The 15,510-nt window shown below is 38.6% G+C and overlaps 1 protein-coding gene across 2 annotated transcripts in view; it reads right to left on the reverse strand.

Moving 5' to 3' along the window:
* tmem9b (TMEM9 domain family, member B) overlaps positions 1-15,047 on the reverse strand; it is a 29,803-nt gene extending 14,756 nt beyond the window's left edge. The window contains exons 1-4 of one of the 2 annotated variants that reach the window (XM_059975858.1): positions 15,024-15,047; positions 11,284-11,375; positions 8,439-8,547; positions 6,962-7,093 (exon numbers count right to left, since the gene is read on the reverse strand). In XM_059975858.1, the coding sequence (XP_059831841.1) occupies positions 6,962-7,093; positions 8,439-8,522 (216 nt within the window). In that variant the 5' untranslated portion in view covers positions 8,523-8,547; positions 11,284-11,375; positions 15,024-15,047. Of the gene's footprint in view, positions 1-6,961; positions 7,094-8,438; positions 8,548-11,283; positions 11,376-14,334; positions 14,625-15,023 lie in introns of those variants that run through there. The other variant, XM_059975857.1, reaches the window with a different exon arrangement.
* Between the last annotated feature and the right edge of the window lie 463 nt (positions 15,048-15,510).

A 15,510-nucleotide genomic window follows, 5' to 3' on the forward strand; every position in this document is an offset into this window, starting at 1 on the left:
AGTTTTTAATCATTCCTTTTCCCCTTTGAAAGCTGGCCTTCTTAAATCCTCTTCTCTAATAAAACACATGCTTTGTACAGGGTAGTGTGAATTAATCTAATGAAATTTGAAGTATGTGACATACAACAGGAGAACTTAGTGTACTTACAGTGTCACACATCCAGAAGCTGTCTTTGGATACTATGGGCAATACTGCCAGCTCCCAGGCAGTATGCCTACATTTCGTCCAAGATGTATTAAAATTATTTTCTGCAACAGCTTAATGAATTTATAAAGTTCCCTTGAATTAATTTACATTATTCGCAGATCATTTGATCCTTCTGCTCTGAGGGAAATTTAATTCTATCAGGCAACTGTTTGAATTTATGCAAATTAAACTGATCTATTTTATTTGGCTTTCATAATTAATTTACTTTTGTTGTTTAATATTTCCTACTATTGTACAAAAAAAGGATTTAGATCTAAAACTCAAAAAATACCATTTCACAACAGTAAGACTGTTTTGCAAGAAAGAGAATATGAGGAAATATAAGGAAGGCGCAGATGAACCATACCCCTCTGCGAATAAATGGCTTCGCCACAGAGACAGTTAAGTGCACCAAGTTCCTGGGAGCTCACATCGTGGATGACCTCACCTGGTCCCTTAATATCACCTCCCTGAACAAGCGCCTCCACTTCCCAAGAAGACTGAGGCAAGCAAGGCCTCAGGAGCACCATTGAGAGCATCCTGACAAGTTGCATCTTTATCTGATATGGGAGCAGACGAGCATTGGACCAGAAGTCTCTACAAAGGACTGTGAGAACAGCTGAGAGAATCATAGGGGTGTCCCTACCATCTGTCGGGGACATTTATCAGGAGTGCTGCCTATGCAGTGCCCTTAGTATTATTAAAGATCCCACCCACCCATCCAGCATCCTACTCTCTACCAAGGATGGACAGGATGAGAAACAATTTCTTCCCCCAGGCCATTAGGCTTCTGATCTCCATGCTGAATCATACGAATTGTCACTGGTTATTCTGTTCCAGTACAATATTTAATATGAATGCACTTTAGTATGTGATTCGTCTGCAGGTTTTATCCTTACCTTCTTAAGTTATCGTGTGTTATGTGTACTGCTATGCTTTACAATCTGGTTCGGTGATGCTCTTCATTTCTATTTAACATTATATGGTTATATTTAGTAGTCTGTAACTCTTTCATATATGTATACACAGTTGCAAGAAAAAAATTGCGATCCCTTTGCAATTACCTGGTTTTCTGCATTAATTACTCATAAAATGTGGTCTGATATTCATCAAGTCACAATAATAGACAAACACAATCTGCCTAATCTAATAACATACAAACAATTGTACTTCTCATCAATACTGAGTACACTAAACAATCATAGTCTAGGTTCAAAAAAGTATGTGTACCTCTGGGATAATGCTTTCTACAAAAGCTATTTGGAATCAGGTGTTTCAATCAATGAGATGAGATTGGAGGGTGTGGGTTACAGAGATAGATACCTTGCCCTATAAAAAAGACACAAAGTCAGGTTACTGATAGAGCCTGCTTTTCTCAAGAAAGATCCATTTATGTGCACCATACATTTTTCAAAACAACTTTCAAAGGACCTGAGAAGAATTGTTGAGATGCATGAAGCTGGAAAAGGCTACAAAGCATTTCTAAAGACCTGCGTGTTCATCAGTCCAGTCAGAGAAATTGTCTACAAATGGAAGAAATTCAGTACTGTTGCTACTCTTCAAAGGAGTAGGCGTCCTGCAAAGATCACACTAAAAGAACAGAATGTGCAATGCTGAAGGAGGTGAAAAAGAACCCAAGGGTAACAGCAAAAGACCTGCAGAAATCTCTAGAACTTGCTAAATTCTCAGTTCATCTGTCCACTATAAGAAAAACTCTGAACAAGAATGGTGTTCATGGAAGGACACCACGGAGGAAACCACTGCTCTTCAAAGAAAAACACTGCTGCACATCTCAAGTTTGCAAAAGATCACCTGGATGTTCCACAAAGCTTCTGAGACAATGTTCTGTGGACAGATGAGACAAGAAGTTGAACTTTTTGGCAGAAATGCACACTGCTATGTTTGGAGGAAAAAGGGCACTGCAACACCAACACCTCACCCCAATTGTGAAGCACGGTGGAAGGGAGCATCATGCTTTGGGGCTGCTTTGCTGCCTCAGGGCCCAGACAGCTTGCAATCATTGAGGGATCACTGAATTCAAAATTGTATCAAGACATTTTACAGGAGAATGTCAAGGTAGCGGTCCATCACCTGAAGCTCAGCAGAAGTTAGATGATGCAACAAGAGAATGATCCAAAACACAAGTGTAAATCGACAACAGAATGGTTTAAAAATAAGAAAATTTATGTTTTGGAATGGCTAAGTCAGAGTCCAGATCTTAATCTACTTGAGATGCTGTGGCATGACCTGAAGAGGGCTGTTCATGCAAGGTATCCCAAAAATATTGATGAATTGAAACAGTTTTATATGGAGGAATGGTCTAAAATTCCTCCTTGCCGTTGTGCAAATCTGATCAGCAGCTACAGAGAAACATTTGGCGGAGATTATTGTGCTAAAGGTACTACCAGTTATTAAATACAAGGGTTTACATACGTTTTCCAGGCTAGACTGTGAATGATTAAACAATGTGTTCAAGGGGGATATTAGAGGAAGGTTTTTTACTCAGAGTGGCTGGTGCATGGAATGCACTGCCTGAGTCTGTGGTGGAGGCAGATACACTAGTGAAATTTAAGAGACTACCAGACAGGTTTATGGAGGAATTTAAGGTGGGGTGGGGGGGATATATGGGAGGTGGGGTTTAAGGGTCGGCACAACATTGTGGGCCGAAGGGCCTGTACTGTGCTGTACTATTCTATGTATCTATATAAAGACATGAAAAGTACAATTGTTTGTGTGTTATTAGTTTAGGCAGATAGTATTTGTCTATTATTGTGACTTAGATGAATATCAGACCACATTTTATGAGTAATTAATGCAGAAAACCAGGTAACTGCAAAAGGTTCACAAACTTTTTATTGCAACTATAGTTAAATGACAATACACTTGACTTAACTTCCTGGTGACATAACTGCTATAGCCATTGTTGAATTGTAGAAACTTTGAAAATTATATTACACACACAAGTTTTCTTTATTGAACTTAAAGGGCTTATTAAGTTATTATGTTGATATTAAATAAATTTAAACATTCTGAAAGTTCGCTAATGAACAAATATGGGGGTGGGGGGAAGACCTATATTTTTTTTTAATTGCTTTAAAGAATTAGGTGGTGTTGAAGTTATTTTAAAATACTGGGAAGGAATAAGCAGGTAAAGTAAAAGCTTGGTCTTCCTCATTTTTCAGGTCTTCAACAATTTACATTATAAAATCAATGAGGATCGTCACTGATATATCAAGAGCAAGACAATTACAAAGCTGGCTGCTTGTTGGCCTTTTACAAATGGCTAATTTTTTCCCCAATTTAATTCTCAGATTTCATTATTTCATTATAAATTTTCAATTCTGCCCTGTGGGTGGCTTTTAAACAGGATTTGCTGACATATAGCCAATACATCATTTCCAAAAATGGCTCTTAACTGAACCTTGATATGAGTGTAAACTATTAGCGGCACTTACTACTAATCGCTATATTGTAATTAATGATGTATTGTACTGGCATATTTTAGAATGACTATATAGACTTACAAAAATAGTTAAAACTTCCAGCTTAGCATTCCAATATTAATAACAATAATAATGATGATTGGATTTAGATAATTTTTACATTTTAATATGCAAGCAAACAGCTACATTTCACAAACAACATGGGAGTAGAACTTGGGGGAATGAGTTTGGGGGAGAGGGGCCCCCCATGGAATGGGGGGGGGAGGGGAAAGGGTACCAGTGGAGCCAGGGGGCAAGGGGGCACGTGAGCAGTGGGAGGGGGTGGGGGGGGGAGGAATAGGAGAGGAAAGGGGGTGAGAAAGAGGAGATAAGGGATGAGGGGGCAAAAAGAGAGATGGGGAGAAAGATGGGAAGGGGCAAATGGGGGAACAGCACAAACCTGAGAAAAGCTGACATGGAGATCAGAAAACCTGGAAATAGACTAGGCAGAGCCCCAGGATTAACTCTGAGTCCAAGAGCAACCTTTGCCTCCAACCACACAACTACTTGAGGAGTTGTGCTGTTTTTCTGTTGGCCCCTAGGTCGAGGCCAGTGAACACATGCACTATTTTCTTTTTGCCACAAATTTCAGGAATGGGAGTTTTACTGAGATTCTAAAAAATCTCAAAGATCTTGAGAAAAATGATCCAACCCACTGCCGAAGGCTTGGTGTAGTGGGGTTTTTGCGCTATCACAACATAAGACACTAGTTAAATAACAACTTTTAAATTAACGAGCTTTGATTTCATCAAGAAGTTAAGCACATTTCATTATTCTTTGGCCATAACATCAATGAACAGCACCTGAATTCCAACATTCAAAGATGACAGTTAAATCAAGCTCCCCACAACTTCTCTTGCAATTATCATTGGTTGTTTGATGTCCACTCTTGAAAAAGCCACAACATCCTTCAGTTAAACATAGGGAAGACCAAAGACATCTTCCTTAGCCCCTTCAATAAACATTATTAAGAGCTCTTGTTGATGTCATCCTCTTCTGACGATATTGTCACAGGCTACATTTGACTGCTCATAATCTGAACATACTAATCTCAAATTGAACTTCCAATATATTACCTTCTGTAATACAACCACTCATCATCCATGCATTTGTTAACTTGAGTTCCTCTCTGTTCCTTGTATGGCACAACGGTTGGCAACCTTGCCATTTCTTTGGCGTTCAATTTTCCAAGACCAAGTTACTGGCTCGACACTCTACTCAATGCAGATGGAAAGCATGCAAAGAGCCAGCCATATTCGAACCCCAGCCCACTTGCTTCAAAGGTGTGGATGCTACTACACCACCGGCTGCTTATTTGTTATCTTCATATACCATTATTACAATGCTCAGCTCTCCTCAAGCTATGCTTCTTTCAGTAAAGCAAGCATCACACTGGTTTTACATTAAAATAAAATCTATTAAGTGAAATAATTAGCATTTGTTTTGTACAGACATCATACAACTGTAAGAATTTCTGCAAAATGAGCCAAGAGACTGAAAACCTCCCACTCTAAATCTTTAAGGAAAACCATAAAAAGAATTCACACATCATATTAATTCTCTTTTGAGGTCTAACATGTACATATCTTGGAGAATACTTTAACACCAGGAGCTGTGTCATGTACCAACTGTTGTATGAATATATTTCTATGTCATTTAACTGTAAATTGCTATAATTGGCAAAACATTGCCGATAGAAATGTTCTTTGGGAACAAACTCAAAAATACAATCAAGCACAGCTTCTTAAAGGGAAATTGTGAAAAGATGAGTCCTGTGTAACATGTTGTAAATTTGTTAGACTTCTCAGAGCATCATTTTTCCACTGAGGTGAAAAACATAAAATTGGATCAGTTTTCTTTTTTTTGAAGTAGTTATTTAACCAAAAAATGTAAAATTGTGCATTGAAATGCTTGATCCAATGTAAAGCTTGGAATAAATTTTCTTCAGGTGAAACTAAATTCTATCCAATGACATATAGAGTTTGATCGACCCCAAATTTAGACAGCAAGAACTATTTAAGAGAATTTTCAGCCTATCAAGTCTGCACCAGTAACTTGAGTATTTCAGTTAGTTTCACTCCTCATCTTTCCCCATATATCTGTACTTATCATTCTCTTCCAACATTTAATCCAATTTTCTTTTGAATTTGTACATACCACCTTATAAGGCAGTGGCATATTTATTAACAAGAGACACAACAATAACTTAGATTTCTCTATGCTCAGCAACTTATTAATGTAATTCAGCCAAAAATAAGATTTCACGAAAAATAACTATTGAATTATTTTTGTGAATAGGAAATATAATCAGTAGTCACGTACAATAAGCATATCTGAAAATTATAATCTGTTGGAGACCTCTTTTACACTGTTAAATTCAAACACAAAGTATGACTTTTTAGCTTAGAGAAGAGAAAGCAGACAGGCCAAACTTAAGAACCCTACCGATCACCTTTTTGAACCTGTTATCTGAAAGGAAATGCCTCTTGTACATTACATGACTTTGAATAGCAATTATACTACTTTCAGCAAGTAACATGAAGACCCTGCATTCAACATTTTTGACTGAAATCATTTTTTTAAGCTGCATACTGGGGTGTGGGGTTTGTGTGGGAGAGGTTCGGGCATGCTGCTGGTCGTAAAGTACAAGATAGATTCAGGCCAACTGCTGGCCAACTAAAAAGCACTTCTTGATGGTATGCTAACATATAATCCTGCACCCTATACATCAAGTACTGAACAGTTAAATGAAAGGGGATATAAAAGCAGCATGCTTTTCCCTTAAACCTATCCTGGTCTCCTCAGAACACCTCCCAAAATGTCTAGTTGTAAACTTGAGCTAGAGCGCCTTTCTACAAGAAGAATTAAGTGCCGTTCAGCTGCAATTTCTTTGGAGAAATGCTAAATGCTCAAAATCTAAGCACACAATGATCCAAATTAAGTAAATGTCACGTAAGGCTAAAGAGTCATTATTATTTTTTTTATGCCCTAAAATTTCACCCAAGTCTTTAGTCAAGTAACATGGTGCTAACCCAGCACAATTAGTTATGAAGCAGAATTTGATTGGTTAATGTTAAAATTAAACTACCTTTGTGTCAAATCTGATCAAGGCTCATTCTTTTGATTACTATACAACTACATAATTCAAAGTAGTAAAATTTCATATGGCAGATATAAAACAACTGCTCATCCAATAAAAAAACACTATCTTTACTGCAGGTTTTATTATCAAGCCCCTATTTAATACTGTTGTGAATATTTGAGATTATTTTGCATTTGCACTTGAACTCACCCCAAAATCTTCTTCATTCTGCAGTGGCCTTGAATGGAACAATCGTTTTTTCAGCAAGGGTTCCATCAACGTCAGATAAATCATGTAAAGTAGCAGCAAGCCCAGGATAGACAAATAAATAACAATCGTTACCTGCAGACAAGTTAGATTAATTATATAGTAGATCTTTTGTCCATTAAAGTGAGAACAGTTCTTGATTGCTGGGAGATAAACCCGACCCTACTGAAGTGAACTTGGAAGACTTAAAAAATGAAAACTGATAGAAGCAGGGTGATGAAGAGCATTTTGAGAAAAGCTGAAGGGGGTGAGCCCTCCTCTGTGTAAGCTCCAAGAACAATTAGCCCAGTAACATTCATATATCCTTCATTATGCCTCCCATGGAGACAATGGGAGCAAAATGTGTTCAACATGTACCCAGCACAAAATTTCAGTTCAGGAACCCTACCAAGTTACTTGGCCAAAACCATAAATTGGTACTTTAGCCAAGGAGAAAATCAAATAACACTAATGTCCAGGCATGTATAAGCCCAATAATACAGGACTTTGGAGGCAATCGGAAGAGATGAAGGAAATGCACCAAATGCATTCACTTTGGTGCCTAGGCTGAAGAGTCCATAATAAAAGTAGAGCCATGACCAAGCAATATTAGATATGGGACATGGAGTGAGCTGCCTCCAGAGAAAGCGAATGGCATGTTATAGATAATCAGCAACAGTAATGCCAATCTAGAATACACAAGTTTATTCTATGTGGCTTAATCACAATCACTAGAAGGTCCCCAGTCTTGGGATTTCAGACCCTTACAGGACACATCGCATAGTTCCTAGTATACTGGGTGCCATGGTAGCATAGAGGTTAGCACAATGCTATTATAGTTTAGATGTCAGAGTTTGGAGTTTAATTCCGGCATCCTCTGTAAAGAGTTTATATTTATACTGTCTGTCCTCCCCATGCAATGCATTGGTTTTCTCCGGGTGATCCAGTTTCCTCCCACAGTCCAAAGACTGGTTAGTAGGTTAATTGGTCATGGTAAATTGTCCCATGATTAGGCTAGAGTTAGATCAGGGGTTCCTGTGTGGAGTGGCTCGAAGGGCCAGAAGACCCATTCTGCAATCTCTAAAGGAAATTAAAATAATATATCTCACATTTTGCACCAAAGTTCAAACAGTATTGAACCATTTTTCAAGTAGTTATTGCTTAATATGATTAAAATCAACCCAAAGTTTCTCAATTTTTAGTTGGATCAATTCTACCTCCATTTAGCAAGAGAGTTGCTTGCCTAAATATTTTTTGTTGCATGAAAAAGGAAATACAAGAATAATTGTTTCTAAATATATGAATATTATTTTAAGGATAATTCAGCGACAAGATATAGTAACCTTTGCATTTGCTCTAGTACATTTGCTCTTCAAAAATGGATTAAACAAAATATGGTCCTAGGAAGAAATCTTTTGTGGCTTAAATTTTTTTTAAATACCTTAATTGTAACAGAGCTTCTTTCTTCATATCTGCACTCACATCTTAAACAATAAGCTTCAACATCTTGTCCAGCAACTGGCATCGGTATTACAACATGTAGGCAGTCACTGAAAAAAAGACAAAAATTTAACCCCTTCAAATGGACAAAAGTTCTATATGGTTTTTTCGAGCATTTTTTATTTCATCTGCAGAGGTATTACTAAAAATAAACCTGAATCAGAACATTAAATTGTCAGCATTTAAAACACTAAGAATTAAATTTTTGTAGTTAATAGTAGGAAAAAATGATATTATGCATTTCAGCAGTTTTAGCCATTGCCACAGATTATAGTTGTGTGGTAGCCAAAATCTGAATGCTTCCTTTCACCCAGAAAAGTAACAATAGAATTGAAAACACCTAATATTGTTTTTAATTCTAACAGAAATATTGGTAAGTACAGAGAAAGGAAAAGCAGATACTATTAAAATTGTAACAGGCACATAAACATGTAAGGCGATGAATGACCTTCTGGCCACATTCCTGGATATTCAGCACAATTACAATCAGTCTTGAGATTTTTTTTTAATTTGCACAATTTTATGTCATACCTTTCAAGAAGCTGGCTGGAAATATTGAAATTTTTCTATCAAACCTCTTGAATAAGCAAACTAAAGAAAATGCCTGGAGAGATGAAGCCTTATTAAGTTCAGCATGGTAATTTTTCTGTTCACGGATGAAAGTTTATATTTTAGAACTCGTATCAATAAAGAGCTTCTAAATTGGCATCAGCAAGCAGTTTCATCTGTAGAAGCCTAAAACAAACACTTTTTTTTAAAACCAAAGTTGCCAACTCTGAAGTGTCCAAGCCACAAAATGTCAGTGCTGGCTAAGTACTTATTTGAAGCCTTCCCACACCAAATGTAACTACAATGCCAAACCACAATGAAACTTTAGAAGGTACCAGATGAACAGACCATTAAGTTCTTATACTTCTAAACATTCAACTTGACATAACTATTAATTTATAATCATAGGAAGCAGCAAATGAAGAGGATGAATTATAATAATTGGTCTGATTTCTCAAACTTATAAACATATACCATCACTTATTAAATAGAAATTTGGCAAGAATTAAAGTACCTCCTCATTATCCATGTCCAGCTTGTAACAGACATATCCCTGTACTTGAAATACAAAGTATGTTCAATCATGAATCAATCTCTAATGAAAGCAAGGCAAAGACTGAAGTTGCCTACAAATTGTCTCCTCAATCTCACAGGTGTGTTCCATCATTTGATGAAGAACTGGTTGATCTGCAACAAACTCCACTTATTTGCAATGGATTCATACTGCCCATGAAAAACTCCTAGTCAATAAAGTTAATTTATTGCTATTCAAAGTTCAGAAAGAGGATGGAATGTAGAGAATCACGCAGGAGTCCTTGGAATAATTGAACACTGGTACAAACAAAATTTTTCAGGGACTGATGAGCTGAAGCATGCCATAGCTGTGAGATATTAGAAATTCTAGTCCAATCCTACACCGAGTTGCAATTACACATTTGATAATGATATATAGAAGAGCACCATCTGATGGCAACAGCTAAGAATAGGTTCTGCATAATGATAAAGCAGGCGTGACATTTTCACTTGCAAAAGGTGCAGTAAGTACCTAAAACTGGAGTGCATATTTCCTGTTTAATGTATTTGTGCCCATTTCTAGTTGAAGCCCGATTTGTCAAGAAAATTGGACTAGTCAATTGTGATGTCAACTCGCTCTGGCATGGCCATCGTTAATTTGGCATCATTCATACACGCAATGGGAATTTTAAAATGTGGAAGGGTCTTTTCCACGTCACTAGCAGAAACTAGACAAATAATGTGCTGTGAAGCTGGGAAATCATTCTCTGCAGTTGTTCGGTTGGTCTGCAGACTGAAAGTATTGTTGTTAGGGCTGATGCTGCTCAATGAATATTATCATAATACAGGATGGGGTGCACAGCATATCAGGGGAAATATAAAAGTAGCATATAAAAGCTAGTGCAACACTCACACAGGAGCAAAGACTATTCTGATCCCTAGTACTGTCTGTCAGGAGATTGCACATTCCCCCTGTGATCACAAGCCTGTCTGCATCTAAAGACATGCTGGCTGTAAGCAAATACAATTGGAAATTACTTCAGGTGCAGGAAGGTGATAGGAGAATCAGTGAGGTGTTACTGGCATGTGGGTGGGAAATAAGTGAAAGGAAAATAAATGAGTAAGTCAGGGTTATATTCAGAGCACCATGGTAGTGTAGCAGTCAGTGCGACACTATTACAGCTCAGGACATTCCACACTTCAGAGTTCAATTCCAGCACAATTTTGTAAGGAGTCTCTGTACGTCCTCCCCGTGGAATACTTGGATTTTCTCTGTTCCCTCCCATAGTCCAAAGACACACCAGGTAAACTGGTCATTGAAAATTGTCCTGTGATTGGGTTCGTTGTGTTTGTCAGGGGTTGCTGGGGTGGCATGGCTCAAAGAGCGGGAAGGGCCTGCTTAATGCTGTATCACTAAACAAACACATAGAAATAAATAAACTGTCAACATTTATCAGCAGACTCCAAGCTACAATTACAGTGCTCTCCTTTCAGCAGCAGACTGCTTCAGAAGTTAAGAGAGCTGGTCTCTGCACGTGTATTGATACAGAAAAGATTTTGCTGCAAAGAAATATTTGAAATTCTTCGACTTAAGTTGAGTCTCAGCTATTTGCTTTTGGTAATCACATAACAATAATTCCTCTGGTAAAGTATTAGCGTGTGAAAAAGGGTTGAAAATGAAAATGATTTTTCTTAAGTAATAAAAGAGGCAAAACTCCACTTACCAATCTTTCTGTGTTACATTTTTGTTATAGATATGGCCTGCATTTTCTTTGTATGGTGGACAAATACACTTGCACCTGATATCCTCAGAATTCTGCAATAGAACAGTAATATTTAACCCCAAATGGCAGTTCCATTTAATGCATCCAGACTGTATTTTACTTATTATTAGTTACATAGCTACAATTTAGCAATAAATACCTATTCTAAGAGTTTTTTGTGAAGACAATTGCAAAAAATATTTTTCATAAAAATACATTATCATTCTCTGTTGATGAGAGTAAAAGAGTAGAACCGTTTTCCAGGCTTCAAATTGGACACTGGAAGTTTTGCAGACATAGACAACTTCTTCCAGTTTGTCCACAAAATAACTTATTCTTCTTTCCTCATGTTTCTTTTTTTATTTTCAAGGTGCCTGGGGTCCTGTTGGAGTCCACGATCTACAGCTGCAGCTCAAACTACCACAGGCAGTGGATTCTCATTCTCACACTTGCCGTGAGGCCTGGTGTTTTGATATTTCCAGATGCGGCAGGAAGACGTTCACCTTTGGGGTGTGGTCCTGTGGACACCCTGGTTCCTCACCAATGTCGCTGGCATCGTCAACAAAAGAGTTGCATGAGGCAGAAAGAAACCTCGACACACAGGCAATGTGTACTGCTATTGGAAGAAGGCCCCAGTACTTGAGTGATCCCTCTCTCTTTCTTTTGATGGTGTACAAGAGCCTGTTGGAGGACTCAGACAAATGACACGGCAGATTGTAACATCGAAACAGTGAGCTGTTGGGTCTCCTGCTCTTGTTGGTTACAGAAGCGATATCTCTCTCGCCCTTGCTATTGAGAGACAGTCTTTCTGAGATATTGAACTATTGGGACGAACAGTAGTTTTTTGATAGACTCTAGATCATGGTCTCTTTGGGGACTTTACTATTGCTTGCATGGTGGGGTAGCGGGGGCGGGGTCATTTCTTTTGCTGGAGCAAGTGGGGGGTGAGGGTTGATGCTTTTGCTGCTGCAAATGTGTGGGAGGAGTGCTTTGAGGTTCTAACATTTCTGTCATTCATTCTTTGGGTTTCTGCTTCTCTTTTCTAGTTCTGACAAAGAATCCAGGAAGGACTACCATTTTCACGGATGTAGCTTGACCTGCCGAGTGTTTCCAGCAATTTCTGTTTCTATAGCAAGCTTTCAAAAACCTGTAAATCCGAAGTCTTCCATTGATTTTCTCAGTGTAGTGGAATCAAAAACAAGATAGTATAAGTTTAAGGGAACAGGAGATAAGATTTTAAAGGGTACCTGAGGAGCAAGTATTTTTCCCACATAGAGGGTGCTGGGTGATTGGAACGAGCTGCAAATGTAAGTGGTAAAGGCAAGTAATGATTACAGTGTTTAAAGGACATTTAGTCAGGCACATAAATAGGAAGGCTCACCTAAAGAGAGGCAAAACAATCAATAACAGATCAGCCTATGATGTAAATCAAAAAGAGCTCTATGAGCCATGCTGCACAGAACATCGCATATCATTTGTGAAAGACGGCTCAAAGTCAAGGGTGTACAGCACAAGCCCACGATCAAGCATAGTTTCTTCAGCCAATGATTGGTGTTTCAAGACTGACCTGGATGGGAAAGGCAGCTTCCCGAAGCAAATAGCTTTCACCACATTGTGTCCAGATATAATGGTATGGTCTGACACCAGTAGAGAAGTGGTTATTGGTGAACTCACAGTCCGCTGGGAAGACAACATCGATAAAGCCCATGAGCACAAGTTAACCAAGTATGCAGAATTAAGATCAGTGCAGAGACAGAGGGTGGATGGTCTCATGCTAACCATTCAAAGTAGGTTGCCGTGGCTTTATTGCGTTCACTTTCCAGAAGTTGCTGTGTGGCCTTAGCTTCACCAGAAGAGAGATCAAGTCAACCAGCAGGGCTGTAGCTGAGGCAGCAGAGACAGGATCATCATGGGTGTGGACCAAGTACATCCAGAGGGGCAGATAGTCGGACAGTGTATCCATCTTTTGCAAACCCTTCAGTAGTTGTTTAGATACCTGAAGAGTAGACTATCTACTGGATGGAAGCGACCAACAACTCTGATTGAGGCAGATGCCAAGTTTTTAAGCTCACCAGTGGGAGATGGTGATTTAGCACTGCTGACCCACCACCTCGAGGGAGTCTTGATCATAAGTGAGCCGAAACTCCTGAAGACAGGTGGCAGATCAACTGATGATCTCACTGGTGATAGCACAGGACAGTTAACATCTTAGTCCAAGTGTATTTTTAATTCCAGCACTACGATTATGAAATAAGGATTTACACATAACAAAATACAAACACGACAATCTAAAAAGATGCACTAAAAGACTCATGCAATAAAAAATTGAATAATACACATATTGATACCCCTCACATCCAGCTCACAGAGGTATTTGTATTAAGGAAAATATCCTTTCAAAGGTTTTGTTTGCAACAGTCTACGATGAAACGAAAGCCAGTCAAACTCTTACAAGGTGTACATTCAGTTTAGCTGTAAAACCCATACTTGACTTTCGCCGTGGTAACTTGAACTTTCAAAGACCACGTTAAGATTTACATAACGGCAGAAACCGGTGAAGCGCACATATCATAAATGAGTTTTAAAATACAAAACAGAATCAGATGTTAAAAAGGATCAACACTAGCATTCATGACCGGAAATTGCTCAACAACATGACCTGTAAATCATTTAAAAATAAGGAAGTGAGTGTTACTCAGTATGTAGAACTCTAAACCAAAGGATTACGTCTGTTCCCGATAACAACTACAGTTCACCTCCAGCCAATGAGCGGTGAACTTTTAATAAAAGACCTAAAGGGTAACTCAATGTTCCTCTTTGCAGATACTGTATAGGGAGCTAAATATCTCCAGCATTTTTGTTTCAGATTTCCGGGTTTGCAGAAGTTATTTTTCTCCAAAAGCTCTCCGTCAAGCAGCGCCGGCGGTCAAGGAGGACCCGAGCCGACGTCCAGAGAAAGTAAAGGAGCCCGGGGCCCAGAGCCAGGCTGGGGTCCTTCTCCTAACGCCCTACCTCGTCCTCTTCACTCCTCGTCAATACGATTAGACACAGGAACGGCAGCAGGAACAGACCAAGCCAGCGGCCTCTCGCCATTTCTGGAAACGACGTTTCCCTAGTAACCTGAGGCCGATCCGGAGATCAATAGCTCGCAGCTCCGCGGGTTGGTCCGTCGCATATCGCGCACTTCCCGTGAGCAGCAAAAACGTTCCTGCATCTCCGTTCCGAGTCGAGTGGCTCCCGTCAGAAAATAATTATTCCCCGTGTTAGCGAAGACAAACGTGTCCGTTTATCTAGCATCTGGTCTGTTTTGTTATTTTCCGTTGAGGTAAATAGAAGCGAAGCTTGTTTAATTTTGCTGTTTGCGCCAGGCGTGTCACATGCTTTGAAGTCCGGAGTAAGTTATTATTCCTAAAAAAATGTTTTTTTTAAAAAAATCGCTTCTCTCAAATTAGGCTCTAATTTGATTCATTTATCAAAGTTATCAATCGGATCTGCTGGTCTAATTTATTTAAACATGTCTGATCCTTAGATTTTTAATTCATTTATTGGTTGCGATCTCTCGGATCTTGAGGTCGAGAATGATCGTTCCTACTCAATGCGTGCGTCAAAGTAAGGACGATAACGGTAATTAGATTCACCGATTAGTCCAAAAACCTGCGGATTTTGTTTTATAAGGGCGATTTCTGCTGGGTCTTTCATACCTTATACGTTGATTTTCTGCTGATCCGAGAATGAACGTGCTCTGTTGAGGAACTGTGTACTCAAATCGAGTTATCTTGTTGAGACGACGATAAATCCCTTTAAAATTTTAACGCACAAGAGGTTCGAAAGGTGGGGAGAAAATTGGGGGTTGTCAAAGTTACGAGTTTGATGAATGCGTGTTTGGTAGCTAAGAGTTAAATGAGATTTGAAAATTTAATTTCATGTACAAAGAAAATTATTTTATATTAGGTAGGAAATTTAAGGCTGTTGCTCCTGAACATGCATGTTTTTACAGCAGAACAAAAGCAAGAACGTTTTTCAACAACTAATACATAGGAGTTGGATACACTGAAGACCATGTTATTTCAGGTATCAGATTAGTAGGATTATGCTCCGAAATCCAACATAAAATATTTTATGGCCTTTATCGTTCCTTTCAGTGATATATTTCGACTCTTAAGGTTCTTGTACATTTTTGTCAATTTA

This window comes from Hypanus sabinus, chromosome 7, assembly GCF_030144855.1.
Source record: "Hypanus sabinus isolate sHypSab1 chromosome 7, sHypSab1.hap1, whole genome shotgun sequence".
In the NCBI taxonomy this organism is placed as follows: Eukaryota; Metazoa; Chordata; class Chondrichthyes; order Myliobatiformes; family Dasyatidae; genus Hypanus; species Hypanus sabinus.